Genomic DNA, 27,728 nt, shown 5'->3' with positions numbered 1-27,728 from the left:
AGATTTGTGCATCTCAGTGACCACACCTGCCCAGCAGAGAAAGAGTAGTCCTATGTAGCCACCTGGAAGGGAGACCAGATGTTTTTGGCCTCCAAGGCGCTCTGGGAATCCAAGAGCAAGATGGGTCTCACCATTCCAACCAATGCTATCCCACGTACTAGCCAATAATCCCTCTTCCCATTCATATCTTCTATGATGTTCTCTTGTATTTTCCCCCTGGCCAGGTTCTGCCAAATGGATGCCTTTGAGCTAATTCGTTATTATTCTTAACAACTTGGAGGCTATTGTTACCTGGCTGCCAGGAGCTTCCTATTTCTTCTCCTAGCAAGATGAGGAGACTGAGTTCCCCGGGAGAACTGCTCCCAGGACAAAGGACATCCCCCAAATGTGCCGTTCTGAGACCACAGTTAACTTGCTGACCTCAGAGGCCCCCCTCCTTCCTCTTTGCTTTGTCTCACGTCAGCCCACCGGGTAAAATCCCCGCAGGATTTCTTCACTCCTCATGTCCACTCCACAGTCTAGCCAGACATTTTAGGAGAAGCAATTATTGTGAAAAATCTTAGAACATTCTGCTTGAAACCAAACTCTTCACACCTTTGTTCCAACAATTACCACCTATGTGACTTGGGGCAACTTTCTTACCCTCCTAAAAAAAAAAAGTTTATATAGATATGCAATGGGAATAATAATATTCATTCAGCAGTTACTTGTCGAGAGCCGCTTATGATCCATGCACCGCTCTAGTAACTAACAAGTCCTTGCTCCTCATCCTCATGGAGCTCAGGACGCGGCACACCCACCTCCTGCAACTGTTAGGAAGATAAAATAAATATTAGGTGCTGGGACAGTGCGTTAAACACCAGTGAGCTCTCTTCTTTGTTATCAACATTAGTATGATTTTCATCATTATTGTGAATGTTTTTATGCTTTTAGAATCCAGTTCAAAATTCAAATACTCAAAATGTTTTCAAATCAGACATCTAGCTTTAATCAACACTTTAACATGGAAACTACCCATGAATAAGGTCTAAGTTCAATTAATATTTATTTATTCCTCAAGTGCTTGAAAAATACTAGATATTCAACACACGTTTGTTTACCGTGTATTCTTTGTCACTGTTGATTTATTTTTTTATTTGGGTCTTAAAATTACAGAGTGAATTTAATTATTGGAATACTTTTAAATTGAAGCGTGATATTATTCATTAATTTAGCCAATATTCATTTATCAAATGCCCATTGTTTGGGTTCACTTTAGCAGCAGACTAGAGGTTGGACTTGAAGGCAAAAGACTGCAAGAATGGAGAGAGTAGTTATGAGGATGTCGCAAGAGATCAGGTGAGAGACATCGAGGCCTAAACTGAGTGGTTGCTGTAGGAAAGCTGGAGAGTTATTTGCTTGGCTGTTGATACACACCCATCAGTGGTTGCCTCCAGAACCCAATCAGCATTGGAGACTACTTTTCTTGCTCTTATTTTGGCATCTAATTAGAATTAGTCATTAAATCAACCAGCACATATTGAGCATTTGCAGATTCTGGGCCTTGGTTACATGTAGATGACGCAAAAATGAATGAGACAGGGTTCTTGCCCCAGAGGAGCTCATTGGAAGGTATACATTCTTCTTCCTGAGTCTGTATCAGGTGTAACTCATGTACAGACTGCAAAGCCCTTAAAAGTAGAGGTTGGCTTCCCTACATTTATTGGAGGCCCCGGTAAACAGTACTCCTATTCCCTGCCACAGCTTTATGCAAATTGAGAAATAAAACAAAGGATTGTTGGCATTCATATTGTGGAAATAAATGAAGACCAACCAAATGAGAACAAGAAAAGGCTATTGATTCAGGGTTTGCTGTAGCAAGGGAGTCAGCCACCATCCCTTGCATTTCGGCAGAGGTTCAAAGGTAGGCACCCAGGAGTAAGAAAGCTTTATTGTGAAAAGGAGGGAAGGTTTCAAGTAGGTCTTGATTGGAGGCAGCTGTGTTAGGAAAGCTGGAGGAGGGCACGCTATTTGATTGGTCAGAGTGCATATTTGGATTTCTTGGTTGCCCCTAAGTCAGAAGTGGGGACAAAAATTAGGGAGGCTGTCAGTTATTAATCAAGTCCGGCTATTTGGGGCCAATTGTTATAGGGGTTATTGTTTGGATTCCTGGATTGTTACTATAGATAGCAGTCTTACTTCCTACAAGTCTAACTTCTAGCAGGTTGGCTCCCTGGGCTGATTATGGTAGTTTCCTGGGTAGGTTGGTTTCCTGGATAGGTTGCTTCAGGTTGTAGGTCAAAGTCTGTTGTAAATATGGTCTGGCCATTGTCTGTTGGAATATTCAGTCTCTCACTATGCAAAAGATCAAACCTTGGAACTAACCTCACCCTGTATACAAAAATGAAAAGGGATCACAGACCTAAACGTAAAGCCTAAAACTATAAAATTTCTAGTGAGAAATATTTGTGACCTCGGGTTTGGCAAAGATTTCTTAGATAGGAGACAAAAACACTAACTATAAAGGAAAAATGTACTAAATGGGACTTGATGAAAATTAAATGCTTCTCTTCAAAACATGTGATTAATAAAATAAAAAGTCAAATCACATACTGGAGAATATTTGCAAAACAAACATCTGATATATATCTAGAAGACATAAATTCTTAACAACCAGAAATAAGCAGGTAAATAACCCAAAATGAACACAGGGTTTGAACTGATTCTTCAACAAATAAAATATGTGGATGGCAAATAAGCACATGAAGAGATGCTCAACATCCTTAGGGCAATGCAAATTAAAACCACAACACAATGGCAACACCAATTAGAATGGCTAAAATTTGAAAGTAAAATTAACAATACCAAGTGCTGGTGAGGATGTGGAGCAGCTAGAACTTGCATACATTGCTTCTGAAAATGCAAAACGGCATAGCCTCTTTGGAAAAGAGTTGGCATTTCCTACGAGGTTAAATATACACTTAGCACATCTGCCAGCAATCCCTCTCCTATTTACCCAAAAGAAATGGAAACAGATGTCCACACAAAGATCCGTGCATCAATGTTTATTGGAGCTTTAATTCAGAACAGCCAAAAACTGGAGACCAAATGATGTCCATCAGTCAGTACATGGAAAAATAAAGTGGAGTACTGTGTACAACGGAATATTGCTCAGTAATGAAAGGAATATGAATGGTCCTCAAAAGCATTATGCTCAGTGAAAGACCAACTCAAAAGTTCGCATATTGTATGATTCCATTTATATGACATTCTAGAAAATGGAAAATTATGGGGACAGAAAAATTATATGGTCAGTGTTGCCAGTGGCTGGAGTAGGGGAGAGTTTTGACTACGAAGGGGCATGAGGAGACATTTGGGAGGGAATGGAAATGCTCGGTGTCTCTATTCTGTGATGGTTACACAACTATATACAGTGGTCAAAACTCATCTAACTGAACACATAAAAAGGGTGAATTTTACTCCTTGTAAATTACACCTTTAAAAATATATATATTGCTCCAGTGTGATGGCAAAGGGGCTTCATAACCCAGACTCCCTGAAATTGGGCAGACTTTCATCCCCAGTCAACCGAGCTGAATATGTCCAGTTGTTCTTCTCAATGTTCCAAATTCATCCACCCCAGCTTCCCTTGGGTAGAATAAACAAAGGAGTAGTGTGCTTAGGAGAATGCCTCCTCCTGAAGACCAAAGGAGCAGGGAAAAGGCATTCTCGTCTAGCATTATTCCTGGTCCATCCAATGCTAAACTTCCAAATAGCACACTGAAGTTTCCCATTCTCGTTGCTGCTAAATGTCATGAAGACAGACTCCTGAGCCGAAATTAAAAATAGTCCTTGGATTTTACCCTCACGGATAAGGTGACCACTTGGGAAGGGGAGAGTCTGAAGTCTTGCTCTACACCTTACCAGCACTGCCAACCCGTCCCTACCCTCCTGGGAAAGTCATAGCAGCTACCTCACAGGCTCGTGGCAAAGAATAAACAAGAAATCCATATAAAGTACTTCGGACACTGCCTTGCCATAATAAACTCTTGCCATAACAAACTCTTGTCATAACTATTTTTTATTTTCCATCATTCAAACATATGGCATCTCAGAAACAACCTAAGTGTCCATCGATGGACGAATGGATAAAGAGAATGTGGTGTACATATATGTACAGATATATATACAATGCGATATTATTCAGCTATAAAAAAGAAGGAAATCCTGCCATTTGTAACAACATGTATGGATTTTGAGGGCATTAGGCTAGGTAAAATAAATCAGACAGAGAAAGACAACGTATGATCTCACTTATATGTAGATTCTAAAAAAACCAAGAACAAAAAACAAACTCATAGATACAGAGATCAGATTAGTGATTGCCAGCAATGGGGAATTGGGGGTGGGCGAAATGGATGAAGTTGATCAAAAGGTACAAATTTCCAGTTATAAAATAAATAAACCCTGTAGATATAATGTACAGCATGGTGACTGTGGTTAATAATATTATATTGTATACTTGAAAGTTCCTAAGAGAGTAAATCTTTAAAGATCTCATCGCTAGGAAAAGAAACAATTTGTAACTATGTGTGGTGCTGGATGTTAACTAAACTTACTGTGGTGATCATTTCACTATATATATATATATATATATATATATATATATATATAGAATCATTTTGTTGAATATCTGAAACTAATATAATGTTATATGTCAATTATATCTCAATTTTTTTAAAAAAAGAACATACACAAAAACAAAGATATAGTGTCTCTCTTATGCCAAGCAGTTTTCAGGAAAGTGTGCAAATTGAAGTCAGCACAGTCCAGAGGCATGGAGGTGGTGAAGCAAACACAGCAGATGTTTTGCTGCTATGGTCTGTCGTCCTGGTTGTCGCTCTGTGCAGGTTCCCTCTTTGCCTCTCTTTTCTGTCTGTACTCCAGTGGGGATGGAGGCAGCCATGCCCAGCCTTGCTGAGATCTGCTCCAGGGCTGACAGGCTCCATCCTGTGCCTGTCGACTCTTAAGCTCCCAAGCCATTTCATATCATCCTGTTAGCCTCCGCTTTCCAAGATTCTAGGATTACTTAACATTTTAAAGACAGCACCAGTTCTCTGGTGTTTCCTAAACAATCGTAGGATGGTATGACAGGTTTGTTAGTCAAAGCCAGAAAGTGGAACACCTGGCACCAGCACCGCCCATTCTTGACGTGTTGTGGAACTGCAGACCAGCTCCGCACGGTCTTCTTTCAGAGAACACACAGACCCACAGACAGGCACATAATGAGCCTGGGTCTTCTCGGAATTTCTGTAACAAGTCATCGGAGAGCTCCCCTTGCATTCTGAAAATCCCACTGAAGAATCTTGACAGCCTCATAAAATTACATTTCAAAACTTTTAGTACACAATATAGCAATCTGTGGCTAAAGTGCTTTTAAGACATTTTTGACTTATCTAAAATATGCTTATTTTTGGTTAAAAGGCCTCAAGGGCAAATGGAGCTGCATGTTGTCAATCACTCTCTTATTTTTTTATCCAAGATGATAAAAATTTCTCGGTTTTCCCAAAATAGTTTTGGAATAAATGATACAACGTGAGGAATTTGCTTCAAAACATACAAAATGCAGGGGTGGGGGGAAAGGGAGGATGAGTGAATGGGGTGTCCATGAAACAGTATTCCCCTTGGGTAACCATTGAGCTGCATGGTAGGGACACGGGAACTCATTGTCCATTTGATCTCTACTCTTGTATATGTTTGAAATTTTGTGATTTTTTTTTTTGCTGAGGAAGATTGGCCCTGAGCTAACATCTGTTGCCAATCTTCCTCTATTTTATGTGAGTCGCCACCACAGCATGGCTTGACGAGCAGTGCTAGGTCTGTGCCCAGGCTCCGAATATGCAAATCCCCAGGCCGCTGAAGCAGAGTGTACAAATTTAACAATTAAGCCATGGGCTGGCCCCTGAAATTCTGCAATTTTTAGAAAATTCCTTATGATTTAAAATTCCAGAAGTGCTGTTTTGGACATAGGTGTGAGGATCAAGTATTATGATCTGGGATAATACTATATTGTCAACTCTCAATTGTCCACAATAATGGGTATTTGTGCATATGAGAAATACTGCAGATTCTCCTCCATGTGAAATTAGGAATCAGGTCTTGGTGAGAGAGTCTTAGAAATAATACAGGGGACCTGAGTTCTGATTCTAGCATCGTATATAAAAGTGACCTTTGGGCAAGTCACTTCTCCTTATGGAATCCATTTTCTCATCCACAAAATGGGGAAAGCAGGCTGATGCCCTCTGAGGCTGCTTCCTTCCCTAACGACATGAAATTGCCACTGGAGCATGAGCTCCGTGCACATCTGGACCCTGTCACCCCCTTTGAACTCCTTATCTCCAGGACCTGGGGCAGTACTTGGCACATGGTAGGGATCGATGGCATTTGTTCATTAGTGAGTGGGTGAATTGCCTTTTTTTAAATATGCAAACTACTTTTCTCACAAGAATTCATATCTTTTCCTACAATGAAAGCAGATTCACTTCAGAAACCAGATTGAGTCTCTTGTTGAACTCACCTTGAAAAGCTAGGAAAGTGGTGACAGACATCACTTCCATTTATATCATCCTCATTATTGTAACCAAAAGGGAGTTGAGGGAGAGTTGACAGTTTGACCCCTAAAACCCTGCCCACAGCCCTTCAGGGCTCCTACCACCCCCAGGATAAATACCAGAACCTTCCATGGCCAGCAGATCCCTGCCTGGTCCACACACATCCTCCTTCTAGGCACATGCACTGCTTTGCTCCTTTCAATGCCCTTCTTTCAAAATCATCGTCTTCTACCTCAGGGCCTTTGCACAGGGCACTTTGCCTATTCCTGTTTCATATTTCAGGTCAGATGTCATTTCTTTAGGCAAGCCCTCCCTGACCCATAGTCTCAACTAGGTTGCCCTTTACATTTCCTTCAGAACACTCTCCAGACTTTACTGAATTTATCAAATGTTCTTATCTGTCCTTAATATGATATAAATAAGAAACAACTTCATTTTTCTCTCGTCACTTCTTCTAGTCAGATTCTGTTGGCTCTTTCTTCCCTGCCCTTTCATGACATCTCAGGCAAATTCCTTAGCTTTCTGATCACTTTCAGTTACACGAACAATCTCATTAGTCAATTGTGACTCATTTTCAGATATTAAAAAATCAAAACTTCAATTTCACATCCAAAACAAAGCTTGTTTCCTTTCCATGGCTTCAGCTCAGGATATGCTATGCTTTTCCACTCCTCCCCCATCTCCTACCCCTCCTTCCACTTTGGGTGTGTCTAGAGTCAGATCAGAGGGTAGAAGAATTAGAAAAACATGGCCAAAGTAATTTTACTTAACAGACGCTGCTTGCCTGATTCTCTCCTGGCACACACAGGTGTACCCCAGGTCTTCAAATGCTGGCTCTCTCTGGTTGAACACATTCCCAGGGTCGTCAGAGGCTTTCTGAGGGGCCTCCACACTGTACAGTTCCCTGATGTATGCGGTTCACTCCTTGGCTGATGCCTTGCGTTGCTTCCATACCAGCCTCAACTTCTGTACTCAGAGATGTATACTCAACTGCTTCTTACTGGCTTCCTTACTCTAGGAGGATTCCTTCCGGGTTCAAGAGGTGCCATCTAGATGGCCAATCCCAGCTGCCATCCTCAGTACCACCTGCCTCTTAGGAAACTCATATGTCCTTGTCTCTCCAATAGCTACCTCTTCACTGCTCTCTCTTCCCCAGACAGTCTTCTGTCTTGAGAATTCTCTAGTTTCTATGAGCACGTAAGATATCAAACTCCAGGGGTGAAATCAAGCTCCTCCATGACTTGTTTATCACATTTCTCTGATCCCACGCTGAAAGGCTTTCAGTTTCAGCTCAGTTAACATCCAACTAGAGAACAAGATAAACAGCTTCTTTCTTGCAGACACCTCTAATACTATCAGTGATCTCTTAGGGTCCTTGCCACTTGGCTTGCCATTCCTACTAGTCATTCCTCCCTTCCTTCCCTCATAGCGAGGGAAGGGTGAGAGCTTCAGCACTCCCTTATCAGCTAATAGCTCTCTATCTTGATGGTTCTCTTCAACCGTTAATCCTTTTTGAACTTCTGGTTTTCTCTCATGTGACTTGAAAGTGAACAATGGTCAGTGTCCGATCCAGCTGGTTTTTAGAAAATATTAAATGGATGTGTGGGCACTGATTGCCCATTATTCTCTAATGGGTCCCAACTGAAGCTCCAAGATGATGGGAGGTTTCAATTAACATCCTGTTAAACATGGATCCATTATTATTTGATGAATATCTGTCTTCCCCACTGGACTTTTCCTCTATAAGAGCTCTATATTTGCCCTTCATTGATATAAGATCAAGCATTCAGCATCTAGCATATAGTAATAGCTCAATAAATATGTGATGACACAATGAATAAAAGAACAGGATGAAAGCAGGAGAAAACCAGATTTGTATCACTAAAATTGTTTTGGAAGGACTAACAAATGGGACATCATTTCAGCAAGAATAGATAAGGCAAAGATTCCCAAAGCCTGGCTACCCATCAGAATTACTCATAGAGCTTTTGAAAAATATAAATGCCTAGACCTAATCCACTGGTATGCTGATTCAATAGACCTAGTTGAGAATCAGTGAGCTAAGATGCATGAGAGAGGTCCAAGCAATGTGCTAGGAGAGTTTGAAGGAAGATAAGGCTACACCTGGTTGAGAGCATCAGGGAGACTTTCTGGAGAAACCGATGCATATAGAGGCCAAATGTGAACATACGAAGAAAGAGGTATGGGAAGGACCTGGCTAGCAGGGAGTTGCAAGCCAGAGGAGATGATATACGGAAGACACTGAGGCCAGAAAGAGGAGATTAGATTCCTGACAGAACCCAGGGCAATGGGGAAGAGGAGGAGGAGTCAGCTACGCATTCCACCTGTCTGCAAGCTGTTTGGATGCAGGAACCTGCTCTTGTAAAGTTAGCAACACCCTAGGGAGGTGCATGATACAGTGGTTAGGTGGGCCACTTGTGGATCGGACTGCCTAAATTCCTCGTCTCTAAAAGGAGGATGATAAAATTGCTCACCATGGAGGTTATGGAGAGGATTAAAGGAGGTAATGATGTAAGATAATAACTTAGCACATAAGTGCTCATTATATATCGGCTAGAATCTTCATTTGTAAATAATTCTACTACCTAGCAAAATGGCTTATATATATTACCAGCAGTGTGCTGTCAGCTTAGACCCCCTAGAAGAGCCAATTCTGCACATACCCTCCCAACTTTGCATTCATCAAAGGCGAGGTTGGTGGCTTGAAATTGGCCACAATGGGAGTATTTACACCAAGGAAATTGACAAAGCTACAAATCCAAACCTTTTTTTGAGAGCTGATTTACTAGCACATTGTTGGATGCTCTGTGAATATTGATTGGATTGGTCTAGATTGAACTGAATTCATTTGAAAAGTGAGTTAAGGCTACAGGGAAACAAAAGCACAAGCTGAGAGGAAAACATTACCTTTCTTGGAAAGACAGAATAAGACCTTGGGCTTGGGGTGAGTGGCAGGTAAAAATGGAATTGGATTTTTTACTCTAAGCTAATTCTCCTTTCAGAATATTTTTTCTACGACCATTTTTCATCACTGTCTCTAAAATAAGTGTGAAAATAACTGAATGAAATAGGCACTAACAAGCTTTAGTAACAGCTGAGGTATGAATGCTCAAGGAAACACTTTGAAAGGTTTGTTCTCTCTGTGAAGAAGAATAAATCCAGAAAGAAATAGATTATAATAAGTTATCTGAGATGAAAAAGAACACAGAAAAAAATCAAGTATTGCAGGACAGAAAAAATACCACGGTACCTTAATAATACAAGAAACCTTATCATCAAACATTAAAGGGAAATTAAGGAGGTTGTGAATGACACAGAAAAAGCAAATATGATACCCATAAATTGTATCAACGCTTGGCCAAGTTAAGGCAGAAAAAATAAGTATACCTCTATCTCTTTTGGAGGTCAGCAAACTCCATTTCTAAGCTCATTGACAGAGATTGTGCTATTCCAAGGAAGAGAATGAGAAAAGCCCATTAAGAAGAAGTTATCACTTGTATATAAATAAATGAACATATCCAAAGGCTGTCACACCTGAAATTAAGCTTGTAAGGACTGGGATTCTAGTTCAGCCTTTTCAAAGACTTCAACATGGAGCATGGGGAGATTCCTTTAAGTCAAATGGTCAAGGCTGTCTCACACATGACAGAGGGTTGCTCTGTGATGTTACCTTAGGAGTGAACTAACGAAAGCATTGAGCCTCAGTGACCCGCCTTGTGGGTTCAAGTTCAAATACAGTCATGCCATTTTTTTCTCTCAATTACTGGTTAGGATCTCATTTGCTTCTATTAGCAGGAAGACTACTCAAGATCTAAATCCTCCCCTTTATGAATGATCTAAGAATTCTAGGGGCTTGCTTGGTTCAAAAGGGGTCTTTCCTACTTTCAACCCAGGTAGAAAGTGAAAAGCAAAACCTTGGATTGTCCACTCTCCCCGTTGCTTTAGCTGCCACTAAATGGTGACACTGTTGAACAATAGTTGTACACAGTCCAGGAGATGCTTGCCCATTTGTATAGGAAGTCCTGGCTTGGCCAGTGTTGCCCCCTTACTAAGCTTCAAAACAATGACCCTTTTAATTCACCATCATGTGTCCAACCACTGCCCCCCAAAGGATATCTGCTGTGACATAAAGACTGAAAGCAGACAAACTCATCCTCATTCATAAAGTGTACCAAAACCAGTCATCCCAAAATCCTTTAGGCCTTTTGGCCCAGACTCTCACTTACCTCCTGGACAATTCCATTCTGTGGTCTACAGTGTCCTCTCTTCACAGCAGGCTTTGGACCAGGCCAGCCCTGTAGTCCATAACTAAGTTCCCTAAATTTTCATCATGGAGAGAAGGAGCTGGATCCTTGGTTCCTTCCTTCCCACAAGGCCCTGGATGCTTTAAGCAAATAATCTCAATTGCTCTATAGTCAAGGGTCCCTGGAGGAAAACCTTCACCAAGCCACTACCAAGTGCCTCATTTTATGTACAGCCCTGAAAGAGTCACTTGAGTGACTTCTCTCAATAGCAACAAAATATCTCCTTCGAGGTAACTTGTATCTCCACCTGCACACAAGTGTAGAAATGTATAAAAGTGGTTGATGTCATTTTTTTAAATTTCATCTCATCAGGCATAAGCACTTTGTTAGAGAATATTAAGAACTATGCGAAAACCTAGAAATAACCAAGGATTACCATTTTATTTCAAGGATCAGAAAACAAACCCAGAGACTCTATCTGATTAAGATCCTACTTTAATTTAGCAAAAAACTGTGCCTTGCTTCTATGCTCAAGGCATTGTCTGTGCTACCCTATGATGACATTTCGGTTTTGTTGGCCAACAAATTCAAAAGATCATTTCCTCCAGATGGGAGGGTGGATAGCTAAGGGAAGCTAAAGCTTATCGGAATGGGGACCCACCAATTTTCTTGGTCAAATTTGTGATCAGGGTCCACTTCCCTAACTTTGGAAATATTTCTTCCACTTAGCACTCTCAATTGCTTGAGAAGAATGGTGGGGAAAGCAAGATAAAAGCATGATTTCCATAAATGACATCATGAATTATATATTGCTGTTGCTAAGGAGATATAAGTCATGCATATCAGAAGGAAACAAAGAAATTGATTGCATCAAGGATGAGTCGTCACAAGGTTTGGAGAACCATTCTGCCTCTTGAATTGTTATGATCAGATCTCTACAGCAACAAAGATGTATTAGTCTACTAAAAATACCCAATCATTTATCCATTCAGCAGAGAACAAAGAAAACATCAGTGCAGTACTCAGAACCCTCCTTCGTCTGGCAGCACGTAGGATGAGGGGCCATTTTCCAGATATACTTACCAATGGGGACATCTTTTTTGTTATTCCATGAGACACCACCCAATGTCCAGAATCTGAAGATTCTACCTTAAAAATTCTCAAATAGGAAATGATTCCTTTCTCTAAGTTAACAACTAATTTCCATTCAGTGAGTAATTTCTTTCCCAAAACATCCACTCAGTGGAAAACAAATGAAGAGGGGAAAAATTAAGTAAACAAATCTGAAAAAGAGGGCACGACACACAGAGATGGAGGTGCCTCTCAACTTAACAAAGAAAGCAGGCACTTAAGGTTTATCTCAAACAAAACTGTGATTTTGACCGGCCCCTGATTGAGCCTCACCCGATGAATGACTTCCAGGGCCTCTGGCTCTTTGGGACTAAAGGAGAAAATTATTTTTAGCACAACTATTTGGAAACCTCTGAGAACTTGGATCGGTTTTTCTGTCTGGTACCAAAGCAAGTTTTTCGCTGAGCTCTCATGAAAGATCCTCAGTCTCTTGTGGATTTAGAATCCTGGAGCAACCCACCAACCCAGAGCAAGGTATGGTGTTTACTCTTTTTTTAGCACTTTGGCAAATGTAGATGCAATGGCCCGTTTCATTACGGGAGCTTCTGAGTTTGTTAAACAGACAGCTCTGTAAGAAGAATCCATGAAACTGAAGATCTGGGTTCAAATCTCTGATCTGACGCTCGCTTTGTGGCCATAGACAAGTTACCTAGCTTCTCTGGACATTGGTTCCCTGTCCAACCTGCCACAAAAGGGTCTTTAGGAGGATGATATGGACTTAACATTGCTCTGTAGACTATAAAATGTTCGACAAACGTCAGTATTTGTTACTGTTATGCCATCATAGCACTTTACATAAAGCAGCCAAAGCTTTATATGTTGGTAAAAACAAATATCGATGAATAAACATTTTTCTCTGTTCAACCTTTGATGGGCCTCTACTGCAGGCTCAGTCTTTGTCCTAAATGTTGTGGACACAGTTGATATTTTGGTGGAGAAAAAGCGAGTAAACAGCTACAACACAATACGGGTGTGTTGTCTTGCAGGGTGAGTAGTGATAGAAGGGAAGATATTTCATGGCCAACAGGAGAAGCAGTTCTGAGGAGGATAATTGGAGCCCCAGAGGCAGAGCCGAGGAAGCATAAAACAGAAGGAATGGGATGTGAACACCTAAGGTCCCCATCCTGTCTTGCTCACGGTGCCACTCCCAGTGCAGTTAGAGAAGGACAAAGCCAGCTATTGCGAAATCTCCTCCTCTGCAGGCCAAGGATTTGTCTCGTTTTGGCTGCCCTGGTTACCTATCCTCTTCCTAATGATTTCCAGGCAAAACACATATTCAACTTGAATTAATAATCAAGCCCAGCCCTTTGTAATGAAGTAATGTTACAGTTTCCCTTACATGACGTATGGGAAAACTCAAGAACTCACTTCAGATTCTGCCTGTGCCATTTCTATGGCTGTGTGAACTTGAGCCATCAGAGTCTCAATTTTCTTATTTGTAAAGTGAGGATAATAGCACCTACTTCATAAAAGTGGTGTGGGGATTAAGTAAAGACATCTTTAAAACACTTAGCACAGTAATAAGAATACTGGCATGCTCCCTCCATCCCAATTCATTTTTTATTTTCTTATTTAACTTTTCTTATTGTGATAAAACATACTTAACATAAAATTTACCATTTTTAAGTATACAGTTGTGTGACATTTGTACATTCACGTTGTTGTACACCCATCACACCACCATCCATCTCCAGAACTTTTTCACCTTCCCCAATGAAACTCTACATACATTAAACACCACATCCTCATTCTTTCCCCCCACTAGCCCCTGACAACCACCACTCTATTTTCTGTCTCTAAAATTTTGACTGTTCTGGATATATCATATTGTAGAATCATACAGTATTTGTCCTTTTGTGACTGGCTGACTTCACTTGGCACAGAGTCTTTAAGATTCATCCACGTTGCAGTATGTGTCAAAATTTCCTCCCTTTTTAAGGTTGAATAATATTCTATTGTATGTATATGCCATATTTTGTTTACCCATTCATCTGTTGATGGACACTTGGGTTGATTCCACCTTTTGGCACCTGTGAGTGATGCTGCTAGGAACATAAGTGTACAAAAATCTGATTGAGTCCATGCCTTTACCTCTTTTGAGTATATACTCAGAAGTGGAATTGCTGGATCATATGGTAGTTCTATATTAAATTTTTTGAGGAATCATCATACTGTTTTTCACAGCAGCTACATCATTTTACATTTCTACTAACTATATTTTTAATTTTTTACACCTTTATTGAGATATAATTGACACATAGCATTGTGTAAGTTTAAGATGTACAATGTGAAACTTTGATACACATATGTATTGCAAAATGATAACCACAGTAAGATTGGTTAACACGTCCACCACCTCACGTAACTGTCTTTTTTGTGTGCATAGTGAGAACATTTAAGATCAGGTTTCGAGTATTTGATATAGCATTGTTAATTATAGACACCATGCTGTACATTAGATCCCCAAAATTTATTCATCTTATAACTGGTCATTTATATCCTTTGACCAACATCTCCCCATTGCCCCCACCCTCCAGCCTCTGGTAACTGCCATTCTACTCTATCGCTATGAGTTAAGCATTTTAGATTCCACGTATGAGTGAGATTTGTCTTTCTCTGTCTGACTTATTTCACTTAGCATAGTGCCCTCAGGGTTCATCTATGTTGTCACCAATGGCAGAATTTCTTTCCTTTTTATGGTGGAATAATATTCCACTGTATATATATATGTGTATATATATATATATATATATATATATATATATATATATATACCGCATTTTCTTCATTCATTCGTCTGTCAATGGACACTTGGATTGCTTCCATGTCTTTGCTATTGTGCATAATGTTGCAATGAGCACAGGAGTGCAGGTGTCTCCTTGAGGTAACGATTTTCTTTCCTTTGGATGTATATTCAGAAGTGGGATTGCTGGATCATATAATAGTCCTATTTTTAATTCCTTGAGGGAACCCCCTACTGTTTTCCATAGCCACTGTATAAATTTACGTTGCCACCAACAGTGCACGGGGTTCCCTTTTCTCCACACCCTCACCAACACTGGTTATTTCTTGTCTTTTTGATAATAGCCATTCCAGTAGGTGTGAGGTGGTATCTCATTGTGGTTTTGACTTGCATTTCCCTGACAATTAGTGATGCTGAGCACCTTTTCATATACCTGATGGTCATTTGTATGTCTTCTTTGGAAAATGTCTGTTCAGATCTTTATATATTTTGGATATTGACCCCTTATCAGATATACAGTTTGTAAATATTTTCTCCCATTTCATAAGTTACCTTTTCATTTTGTTGATTGTTTTCTTTGCTGTGTAGAAGCTTTTTAGTTTGATGTAGTCCCACTTGTTTACTTTGCTTTTGTTGTTTGCGCTTTTGTGTTGTATCCAAAAAGTTGTTGCCAAGACCAATGTCAAGGAGTATTTTCCCTATGTTTTCTTCTAGAGATTTAATGGTTCCAGCTCTTACACTTAAGTCTTTAATCCATTTCGTGTTTTATTTTTTGAGTGGTATAAGATGGGGCTCCAATCTAATTCTTTTACCTGCGAATATACAGTTTTCCCAACACCATTTACTGAAGAGACTATCCTTTACCCACTGAGAATTTTTAGCTCCCTTGTCAAATATTAGTTGACCATATATGAAGGGGTTTATTTTACTTTGAAAATAAAGAAAAAACATGCTATTTACAAAGAAATCTTGATGTGTGGACATATTTTCTAGAAGTTCATTCTTTGTACTGAATTATTCAGTATTTTTCCAAGTGTTTTCCACGGCTAGTTTAGCAAAAATAAATGTTCTGTGATTAAAAAAAATTATGAAACAGTATATAATACACTCGTGCCTTACAGACTCAAAATATACCTTAACATGAAGGCTCTGAAATCTACTGTATCACAAAGTAAATTTTGTAATAAGTGTTTTAAAAACTAAAAACCTATTACTTTGTAATCCTTAGAGAAGAATTGGCTAGATGGCCATTTACAATTAACATCCAGGACCAATCTGTGCAAGATTAACAGTATGTCCAGAGCTTTGATTTTCTGACTCTAAAGGAGCACGACGGTGGAAAAAATGCCTTTTAGCACACGTTCTGCATAAATTTGCACAATTCCATGCAATCCTTCAAAGTGTTTTGTATGGGGAGTGACTGCTAATGTGTAAGAGGTTTCTTTTTGTAGTTTTGAAAATGTTCTAAAATTAGATTATGGTGTACACTGAGTTGTATATTTTAAAATGGCCAATTTTATGCTGCATAAATTAAATCTCAATAAAGCTGTGAAAAAATATCTTAATGTTTATAAAACCATGACCCATATAGTTCCATCCCAGCCAAAATAACCAAATTCATTGCAAACCAGGGGCAAGGGGTGAGGCACGAATTATTCAATATGAGGTGTTGAAAATATAAAGTTGAATCTCTATCTCACACTTTTTATCAAAATTAAATTCTAATGGGTCAAATTTCTAGTGTGAAAAAATGAAACAATGAAAGAACTGAAAGAAAAGTGGGATGATCCCTTTTATTATCTTGAAGAGAGGAAGGCCTTTTAAAACAATAAATTGAACCTCAAAAAATGTTTTCATGATAAAGATATTTTTTAAATACACAAAGGGAAAAAACCGAAAAAAAGCTATATGTTGCTCATTTCATAAAACATGTGCAGAGAACATATATGTGCGTGTGTGTGTATGTATATATCTCCATATGTATATATGGGTATTCATTGAAGTATTGTTTATAATAGCACAAGAATGAAATATCCCAAACATCCACGAATAAGAGACTGGTTAAATACAACTCATTTGTACAATAGATACTCTATAGCCACTAAAAAAGAATGAGGCAGCTCCATATGTACTGATATGGAAAGATCACCAAAGTGAAAAAGCAAGGTGCAGAAAGCTGCATACAGCATGCTAACATGGGGAAGGAGTATACACAAGAAACTAGCACCAGCAGTTGCCTCTAGAGTGGGAAACTGGATGTCTAGAAGACTGGGAGGAAAGAGAGAAGGTTTACTTTTTATTGCATACTCTGTTTATTTAACTTTATGAATGTGCATGTTCTCTCTGTACAAAAAATATTTAAAATATTTTAAATACTCTAGACTATGCAAAATGAAAACAACTCAAGTCTTTTATTTGTATTTCCCAAACACTCCAACAGGGACCCATAGACTTCAGGAAGATTTCTTTAAATCCTCTCTTTCCTCTTTCTCTTATAATCTTCTCATATTCCATAATTTCTCTCTAGTTTTTTTTTTCCCCAAAACCACACTTCCCCCCACCAAAATCTACTCCTCAGCTCCCAGCCTGAGTTTTTTGTGGCAGACACTGTTCTAGGTGGTGGGAGACATCAATGCCTAAGACAAAGATCTCTGCCTTCATGGAGCTCACAATCTATCACATGGAGACATGCAATATAAAGAAAGCATAATAGAGATAAGAACAATATAGTGAGTTAGAGGGTGATGAGTACCACGGAAAGCAGGAAAAAACAGAGCAGAATGAGGGAGGGTCAGGAGGTAGAAGAAGGTGGATCGCAATGTTAAATCAGGTGGTAAGAGTTGGCTTCAGTGAGAGGGTGCCATTTGAGCAAAGTCTTAAAGAAGGAGATGAGGGAGTGAGACATGCAGACATTTTGGGGAACAGAATTCTAGACAGAGGGAAGAGACAGTGTGAAGGCCCTAAGCCAGAGCATTCCTAGTGTCTTTGAGGAACAACAAGAAACCCAGTGCGACCAGGGCTGAGAAAGTAGGAAGGAGAGTAGTGAAAGATGAAGTCAAGGAAGTAAGGAGGGTGGGTGCCCAATCAATAGGGCCTTGTAGACCCTGCAGCACGAGGCTTTTGATTTTTAAGTGAAATGGAGAACCACTACAGGGAGATGCCACAGTAGTTTCCCATTATAATCCACACTCTTTTATCATTCTGATAAACTGAGTCCCAAGACTTTCTTGGGCACTCACTACCATGCCATCATTGTGCATCAGCCACCACAACATATTGTTCCTCAATTCTGATGAGGGTCGTTAATGGAAAATCATTCTGAATGCCCTTCAGAAAATTCTACCTGGGGATACTTCCAGCGTTTAGACTACTGTACAAACGATATCCTTATGCCTTTGTCAATGAAATGCAAACAATTTGTTCAGTGAATGCATCTGTTTCAGTTGCTTTAATTTATTCCTTCTTTGAGCACCTTTTTGCCTGACTTGTGAAAATATTAATATCCTTTCTTTCAAGAAAATCTTTAAAATTTCTGCTTCCTTTATCCACCATCACCTGGATCCTTAGCACACACTCCTTCACGGACTGATCCCCGACTATTGGCATGTTTGTGTTTCCGGCATCTCCATCACGGTGTCTGAGACGTCACTGCCCAAAGCTCCTTGTCTCCAGATAATTTCAAGCCCCTCCTAGAACCAGCTCCTGCATCTCATCCCACGTCTAGTTAAAAGTCTTCTTATGAGTGTCTTCTGTGAACATGGTCTCCTCTTTCAAATCCCTTCTCAAAGCCTCCTCTAATCAGGGAGAACAACCAGCAATTTAATCACGACATCTTGTTTAACTGTGGCGGGGGGGATGGATGGAATGTGCTTCCCATTTCCTTTCATCTGAGGTGCTTTGGAAAGGCTGATATCTTTGTCAGATCTGGTGGGCTTTTCAGACAGGGCCTTAATCCCCATTGAGCAATAGGATCAGTAACATTGAGCTTGTGTTGCATTACAAGTCAAGCAGATAGAGCATGGCAAAAACGATCTCCTTGATTTTTTTAGGGGGCATGAGGGGCACTGGTAACATGAAGATTTGGTCAAAGACATAGAGCCTAGATTTGGATAAGTTGCTTCAGTTTTTTACCAACAAGATTTCTAGGAATCAGACTTATTTCAAAGCACAAGTGCATGCTGTGTTTTTCTCAGTTCGTCATTCCTGTGCTCTGGCAAATTTCTGCATCTAATTCCAAGATGCTGCAATTTCCCCATGGGTACCGTAAAAGTGGTACAGTGTGCCTGGTTAGTTTTCTATTGTGATTGTCAAAAAAAAAAAAAAAAAAACAAAGGAACTCCATCTGATTGCTTTTCTCGCATTTTATGATTATTTCCTTTGGGTGAGTATATGCCAGGCATATAACATTAAGCATTGTACAGATTTCTTCTTAAAGCATAGGTCCAACTCTCCAAAAACTACTCATTTACACCACCCCAGAACCATGTGTATACCTTCTCCCATCCAAGAAACTGCTAATCCTAAGGACAATTTAGCCTAGAAAATAAGGTGTCCCCAGCCTACATTGCCCATCCCTCAGCTTACATGCCAAATGCCGCGCTAATAAATTATCCATCATTCTCAGCTGCCAGGCTTTGTGGAGAGAAAACCCAAGTCCTGTTAGATGAAGAGACCTGTTGTCTGCTTCACTCGGAGCACCTGGCACCATGCACAGTTTAATTTCACTCAGCCCTTTAATTGAGCCCCAGTGCTAACCGCTTAATGGGACACCACAGCATTATATCCTGCAGATTTTAAATTAAAGTTTGAGACCACCACCCCTCAGGACATGCACAGTACTCCAATTAACACTAATTGGCATTACACATGATTATCAAGTGAAAAACATGGCTTTCCTGAAAATGGCACTTCCTTTCTCATGCTTTAAAAAGCCCATAAATTCTGAGAAAATGACGATGGATGCATGCAAAGATTAAATATAAGGATGTCTAGCAAGATGCTTATATTGGCAAAAAACTGGAAACAAATGTGTCTATCGGGGAATTGTGTACACAAAGGATAATAGAGACAAATGCAACTATTTTTTTAATGTTATGAATAATTTTTGACATGGGAAGATGTTCATGCTACATTGTGAAGTGAAAAAAGTTAAAGAATTGCAGGAATGATATGATATCACTTTTCTCCATAGCGTAGAGAAAAAGGCCAGAAGGATGTATATATCAAAATGTAGAGAGTAATTATCTCCAAGAGGTGAGAATAACATGATGTTTATCTTATCATTTGATCACTAATTTTCTACAAAAAAACGCATTCTTTGGCAAAAAGAAAATGTTGTTTTCAAAGTCCGTCATTGATTCCTGCAGGAAAAAAATGTAATAAAGGGATTTATTTTGAAATTTTTTTAATCAACCCTTCATCTCCACCAACTTTTGTGTGGGACACTGAGAACTCTCTATCAATGATGTGTTAATAGTTTCCAATGGAATTATGAGCATAAACAGGGTTTTTATACATGCATGGAAAGGTGAGCACTGGAGTGAATTATTGCAAATGCCCATTCTTGTGTTCCATTATGCCAAAGCCCCCACCTGAAAGGGTGCATTTATGTCCGTGTGTTTCTCTTCCAGAGCCAAAGATGTTTGTCTTGCTCTATGTTACAAGTTTTGCCATTTGTGCAAGTGGACAACCTCGGGGTAGTCAATTCAAAGGAGACAGCTACTCCCCAAGATATATCTGTAGCATTCCTGGCTTACCTGGACCTCCAGGCCCCCCTGGAGCAAACGGTTCTCCCGGGCCCCATGGTCGGATCGGCCTTCCGGGACGAGATGGTAGAGACGGCAGGAAAGGAGAGAAAGGTGAAAAGGGGGCTGCAGGTAATGAACTATGAAGTTCCATAAAACACCCCTCTTTCGCCCCTACCTGAAAACTCCCTTTCTTTTTTGCTTTTTCTAATGAGAATTACTCCTTAAATCCCTTCTCTACTTCACCTTCATCGATCATAACCATTTATTGCCACCCTTACTATGCTTCAGAATCTGCTCTGAATTCTTTATCTGCCTTCTTATTTCACTGTAATGGCAACTCTCTCAGGTGGACAGTGTCACGTGATATGGATGAGGACACAGAACAATAGCATGGTTCAATGAATTACTGAAGGTGGACGTGCACTGCTTGTGATGGGCAGTGCCGAATCCAAGCGTCTGCTGCCCAGGCCCACTGGGGTCTTCCAGCTGCAGGAGATGGCTGGATGTGCTAGGGCATGGACGGACAGACAGACAGATGGACAGGAGGGGAGATGGACAAATGAAGTAGAGGCAGAAATTAGGAGCCAAAAGCATAAGTGCCATCCTGCTCTGCACTAATATCCTGAGCAAAGATACATAAAGAGCTTATAGATTTTATTTTCCACAGATGAAATTACTACAGTACTGTAAAGTCGACCTTTCCTAGCTCATCTCTTTCCCACCTGTCCTGTGGCAACTCAAGAGTAGATTTCTTACAGCTCTTCACAGCAACGCAATTGTTCCCTAATCCTTCAGTAATTTTCACTTTTTTTCCCACAAATAAATTGGCCCAGGAAGCTTGCCAGATTCTGCAATCCTTCAGAGTAAACTCAATTGAAATTCTAGAGAGGCTGTGTTAACACTAAAAGAGGAAGGGATTTGGAATCAATCTCTGAAAACAAGTTTCTGAGTGTAAAAGTTGGCACAAAGGATGGGAAGAAAAAAATCAATGGATCTTAGAAATATGTCTTTATCTAGTTATTGCTCCTGCTTTACTGATGTTATGTGAAACAGTATCATAATATATATTCAAATTATTGGATAATAATTTATTTCTGAGTCTGTTGTGCAGAAAATATTTGGCATATCAGTAGCTATCAATCTATGAATGCTGTTCAACATTATATAAAGAATCTTTAGGTAAATGTTCAACGTCAGGTAAAGAACCTTTAATTTGGAGCCCAAATCTTATCTTTCAAAGGCTTCTATATGGTAACACCAGTGAACACAACTTACTGCTGTGTTATGATCATAAATATCCTTGAAGTCCTGTAATGACACCAGCACTATAGTTAGATGTTACTGGTCCTTTCAGTTTACTGTGTCCAGAAGCAATAATTTAGTGGTTACACAAACATGCATCGGAGTCAGACTCAGGCTCAAATCTTGGTTCCTTCAATTACTCAGTATCCTTGGGCAAATAGCCTCTTTGAGGCTCAGTTTCCTCATTTGTCAAAAGTGTGATTGTGAAGATTAAGGACAATAATACATGTAAAACATTCAATAGAATAACTGCCACGTGGTAAGAATTCAGCAAATATTAGCTATTATTTCTTATTACATTGTAATCTGAAAACAATGACTCATAACTCAGGTAGTTCCAGTGCTACCTAAAGATATGGGTAGGGAGGCCAGCCTGGTGGTGTAGAGGTTAAGTTCACGCGCTCCACTTCAGCGGCCCAGGGTTCACAGGTTCCAATCCCAGACGTGGACCTACACATTGCCTCTCGAGCCATGCTGTGGTGGCATCCCACATGCAAAATAGAGGAAGATTAGCACAGATGTTAGCTCAGGGACAATCTTTCTCGCCAAAAAAAAAAAGATGTGGATATGCATTGAGATTAAATCAAATGTTCATAATTGCTACAAATTTAACCATATTTAAGGCCAGATATATTCCCCGTATTCATCAATCCATTCATTCTTCTGTCTACCCATGCAGTATTCATTCAACAAGCTTTTTGTGCACTGTGGGATGGCCATCCTGTGCACTTTAGGACATTTAGTAGCATCCCACTAGACACTAGTGGCACCCCCACCCATTGTGACAACCAAAAATGCCTCCAGACATTGCCAACTCTCCCTTGGTGGACAGTGCAAAATTGCCCGTGGTTGAGAAAACTGTTTTAGACACAGAGAATGCGAACATGAATAAGACATTGCCCTTGCCTTGATAAGCAAGCATTTGGGTGTGGAGGACTAATAGGGAAATATATAATTATAATGTCATCATCATCGTAATAATAATAACCACTTATTAAGAACCTACTTTGTGTCAGGAATTTTACCTTTAGTAGTTCACATCCACCATAACCCTCTTAGCAATAATTATAATCAGCAATAATAATAATGTTACAAACGGAAAAATTGAGATTCAAAAATAAAATGACTTTCCCAAACTAAGATTATTTCAATCCAGTTTATACATATACACACATAAGGATATATAACAGTTAAGAAAAGTAAGAATGCCTTTGTGATCAATGAAGAGGAGCGCACTTCATTTACAAACATTAAGAACAGAGTCCTGGGGCTTTGAGGATAAGCTTTTAATGGGGCTGGAACTGGACACATGATGGCTGGGAGCTTCTGTTCCCTGTTTCCACCTTAGTGACACCACAAATGTCTTCTCATGCGCACTACATCCACTCCAACCAAGTGCAGGCAAAATCGAGTATATTTTTCGTCCAACTTCCCTACCCTAAATTACAAATACAGAGTTTATTATACTGGATTGTAAATTTTTTAGTAAAAATATCTGTCTCCCTCACTGGTCTATAGCAATTACTGTTGTGGCAATTTATTAACATTTAATTTAATCTTAATGCACATCCATACAAATATCTTCAAGAAACGCTAGAAGAACCTCATGAAACAGATCACGCGCTCTAGGTTATTATATAGCTTTCACTATTCATAAACTTAGTTATGACTCATATTTGCAGATCACAATGTTATAAGTAAAACAGCTAACTTGAGGGTGGGGCAGGTGTCATTCGTGTCCATGTTCCACCCAGCCCTTAACACAGTGCCTGGCATACAGTGGATGGTCAATCAATATTAGATGCTTTAGATTTATGCATACGTGTTCATACCCATAAATCCATGGATGGATAGATGGATGGATGGATGGATGGACGGATGGATGGATGGATGGATGGATAGAAGAAAGAAAAGGCATTGAAGAAGAAATCTTTCTAAGCCTATTTCATGGAGAACTAAGAAAAAATTCCTTCTCTCCAAGCATCAGCATCTAAGCATAGCCTAACTCTTACTCCATAATTCTCTTCTCTACCCAAGCATACGTCTGGCTGAATAGGGAGAGGGAGAATGATTTTCCCTTCTTTCCATTCTTCACTAATTGTTCCTTAACATGGGGGTAAATCTTTCATGCAAACAGGAAGAATTACTGTAAATTATTACAGCTAGTCCCTGATTATCTAACTCCCAGCAGTTTGGAATATTCAATAACTATAGAAAATCCAAATCTTGAGATTATAAAGATCTTTTCATGACTAGCATTGTGAACTTGCATCTCAGTATTTATAGTTTTGTCTCAAAGAATTCTCAAGAGGATGAGACCTCAAGCAATCTATTCCAACACCTCCAGTTCAGGGACTGGGAAACTAAAGTCAGAGATGAAGCTCCTTCAGATTCACCTAACTAAACCATCGCTGAACTAGGATTTTATCCCTGGTCTGCTGAGTCGCTGTTTACTGCTTTTCCTACTAGGTTGGGAGTGGATTTAAATCCAACTTCTTCATATTACAAATGGAGCATTTGAAACACAGACAAGAAGTGACTTACACAAAGTCATAGAGGCAGGAGGATTTGAGTACATAGTGAATTTTAATGGTCAAAATTGTTACTGATGCCAAAATGTCTTTTTTATTGATGCATCAAAGGTCACTGGTGAAGACAGCAAAAGTTAAGCTCCTATTGAAGATAAAATAACAGTTTAGAAGTTGTAGTCCTTGATTAAAAAGTTAAGCGAACAGTAAAATAGTATTCCTATTCCATTTTCACCAAAAAGAAACAAACATTGAAAGATCAGACTATTATGGCCTTATTTCAAGAAATAAATACCAGAGTGTATTCTGGCTGGGACCAGTAGAATTTCAATTTAACAAGAGCCATCTAAAGCTAGAGGACGGTCCTGTGATCAGTAATAACGCTGATCCTCGTCACCAAAAAAGGGTTGCATTCATCATTAGCATCTTCTGTGCCTCATAACTCGTTAAACTACCTCTTTCAAAAATTATTAAAACAAAATACTTGACGTTTTAAGGGTAAAGCTTAAATTCTCCTCAAATTTACATTATCCAGAGCACTTCATTGCTAAATTTGCCAAACAACTGAAAAAATGATCAAACTGATACATTGATGTGTGTGTAATATTCAAGTAAATTATATTAAAGCACTATCAAGACGAAAAGGCTTAGCTTGATAAAAAAATCTTGAGAACAAATACGTAGTTAAGAGTGAAAGTGCACAATATATCAGAAATACATTTTCCGTGACTACAAAAAGTGCGTTACAAATTACCAATATTTGGATACTTTTTTAGGAAGTATCATTATGCAAGCACTATTTATGGAATGGATTCAGCCCTAAAATTGAATGACATTTTTAATGTTATTAGGTCATTGTTATCACATCTATGGTTTAAACATTACATGGATGTTGCTTATCACTTTCGACCCATAATCACAATTTCTCTGCATTTAGCCTATGGTTGATCTGTAGATACAATGATTTAGACAAATGGAAAATATTTCTTTATGGTGATTCTGAATTTGTTGAAATCCTTTCACAGCTATTATGTCTTTTCTCTGTGTAAGGAGACCCAGAGAAATTAAGAGACTTGGCTAAAATGATACAACCATTTAGCTGCAGAGCCAAACAGAATTTAGGATTCTTGATCCAGCCCCAAAGGTAAGAGGCATTTTGATGAAGAGGAGGCATCATTAGGTTAAGACTTGGATTCCAGTCCTAGCCTTGCTACAGAAGCAAGTTTCTTCACCTGTCCAGGACTCGGTATTCTCCTCCAAAAACGAGCCACTGCACAGTAGTGGCAGTCACTGTCATTTGGTTATTGTAGCATATCAAGCCCTCACTATGTGCCAGGTGCATTTACCATTTACACTTTAGCCACTGCCCTGGGAGATTTCAGGCTCCAGAATCAGGCAAGCATAAGTTCAGATCCTAGCTCCATCACTCGCCAGCTCTCTTTCCTTAAGCAAACTAACTTCTCCATGGCTCAGTTTCCTTATCTACAATGGAAGTAATAATAATTTCTAGTTCGTAAACTTGTTGCAAGACTTAAAGAAGATAAAGCATGTAAATAAAGCAATGTCCCTGATACATAACAAATGTTCAATAAATATGAGCTAATCTAATTTTGATTAATTCTTTTATTATTAATACTAATGGAAGTACAATGTGGAATGAGACTACATAGCCTCTAAGGATTTGTCTGGATCTGTCTGCACTCATGACCCCATTCTGGGAAACAGTATCATCATTGACTTCCTCCTATAGTGATGAGCGTCTGTATGTGAGTAATTTAGTGGTAGATGATCCATCCTCAAAATGACAGTTAATTATTTGAAATTAGTCAGGATTGAATGACATCTTACATACGGAAAAAGTTTCCTGAAATTCTGACGAAAATTTTCTATTTCCATTATAGTGCATCAGTGATTTTTTTAAAAAATTCATTATTTAGTAGTATACTGTTGAAAGTTGACTGAAAAGACAAATTTAGGGTGTGCTTAGACTATGTGGGCATGCTGTTTGTGACTCTATTTAGAGGAACTATTAATCAAACTATAAACTCTTTTTAAAGGTTTGAGAGGTAAGACTGGACCACTGGGCCTTGCTGGAGAGAAAGGGGACCAAGGAGAGACTGGGAAGAAAGGTCCCATGGGACCAGAGGGAGAAAAAGGAGAAATAGGTCCAGTTGGGCCTCCTGGACCAAAGGGAGACAGAGGAGAGCAAGGGGACCCAGGGCTGCCTGGAGTTTGTAAATGTGGAAGCATCGTGCTCAAATCTGCCTTTTCTGTTGGCATCACAACCAGCTACCCAGAAGAAAGGCTACCAATTATCTTTAACAAGGTCCTCTTCAATGAGGGAGAGCACTACAACCCTGCAACAGGGAAGTTCATCTGTGCTTTCCCAGGGATCTATTACTTTTCTTATGATATCACATTGGCAAATAAGCATCTGGCAATTGGGTTGGTACATAATGGGCAGTACCGGATAAAGACCTTCGACGCCAACACAGGGAACCATGATGTGGCTTCGGGGTCCACAGTCATCTATCTACAGCCAGAAGACGAGGTCTGGCTGGAGATCTTCTTCACTGACCAGAACGGCCTCTTCTCAGACCCAGGTTGGGCAGACAGCTTGTTCTCTGGATTTCTTCTGTACGTTGACACAGATTATCTAGATTCCATATCAGAAGACGATGAGCTGTGATCAGGACTGTTGACCTGAATGTTTCAAGATCCTTGAGGCAGACACTTTGATTTAATCTGGGGCCCTGGAATTTAGAATAAGCAGAAGTGAGATCCAAAGAGATTCCCACTCAGATTCCAGAGCATTTACAAACAGTTCTAGCAGAATCTATTAAAACAAGATGAACCACCAAATAGTTGAAACCACATCAAAATGAATTATATAAAACAATAACCCCAGATATGAATTCTCTTCAATGCGATGTTCATAAATATTTAACAAATTAAAGACAATGTTAACAAATTTCCTATTAAATTCCCTGAGTGGTAAAACCAGCTGGCAATGATATTTGTCTCATTAAATCTTCAAAAAATTACATTTTTTCTCGTTATTTAAGAGAATCATAAAGTCCCAGACAAAGTCTTTGATAATTCTCAAAAGGCTATAGTAAGCCAAAAACCAAAGGTAAGAGATGCTGAGTAATTTCGAGCAAGCTAGAGTGAAGTGATATTTTTTAATGTTTTATTATTCATTCCTTCATACTTGTATATATTCACTCAACAACTCTTTACTGAGCCTGTATGAACCAGACACTATGATGCTGGGTCAGATTTAATGAGTTAAGACAAAATCCCTACTTTCACACAGGCTAGTGTGTGATGAGCATATACCACAATGCAGTATGATAAGCGCCATGGCAAAAAGATTGACTCAATGCTGGAGGTACATAGGACCTGCTATTCCTGGGGGTCGG

The 27,728-nt window shown here is 39.4% G+C and overlaps 1 protein-coding gene across 4 annotated transcripts in view; it reads left to right on the top strand.

Annotated features, from left to right (window-relative positions):
• The window catches only part of C1QTNF7 (C1q and TNF related 7), a 100,779-nt gene extending 73,429 nt beyond the window's left edge, over positions 1–27,350 (top strand). For 3 of the 4 annotated variants that reach the window (XM_008522634.2, XM_008522615.2, XM_008522645.2), the window contains exons 2-3: positions 20,360–20,605; positions 26,364–27,350. In XM_008522634.2, the coding sequence (XP_008520856.1) occupies positions 20,368–20,605; positions 26,364–26,995 (870 nt within the window). In that variant the 5' untranslated portion in view covers positions 20,360–20,367 and the 3' untranslated portion in view covers positions 26,996–27,350. Of the gene's footprint in view, positions 1–11,584; positions 12,461–20,359; positions 20,606–26,363 lie in introns of those variants that run through there. The other variant, XM_008522622.2, reaches the window with a different exon arrangement.
• Positions 27,351–27,728: the final 378 nt, after the last annotated feature.

Source organism: Equus przewalskii, chromosome 3 (assembly GCF_037783145.1).
Source record: "Equus przewalskii isolate Varuska chromosome 3, EquPr2, whole genome shotgun sequence".
NCBI classification, from domain to species: Eukaryota; Metazoa; Chordata; class Mammalia; order Perissodactyla; family Equidae; genus Equus; species Equus przewalskii.
The sequence above is the reverse complement of the archived record's forward strand: the minus strand, read 5'-3'. Positions and strand labels throughout refer to the sequence as shown.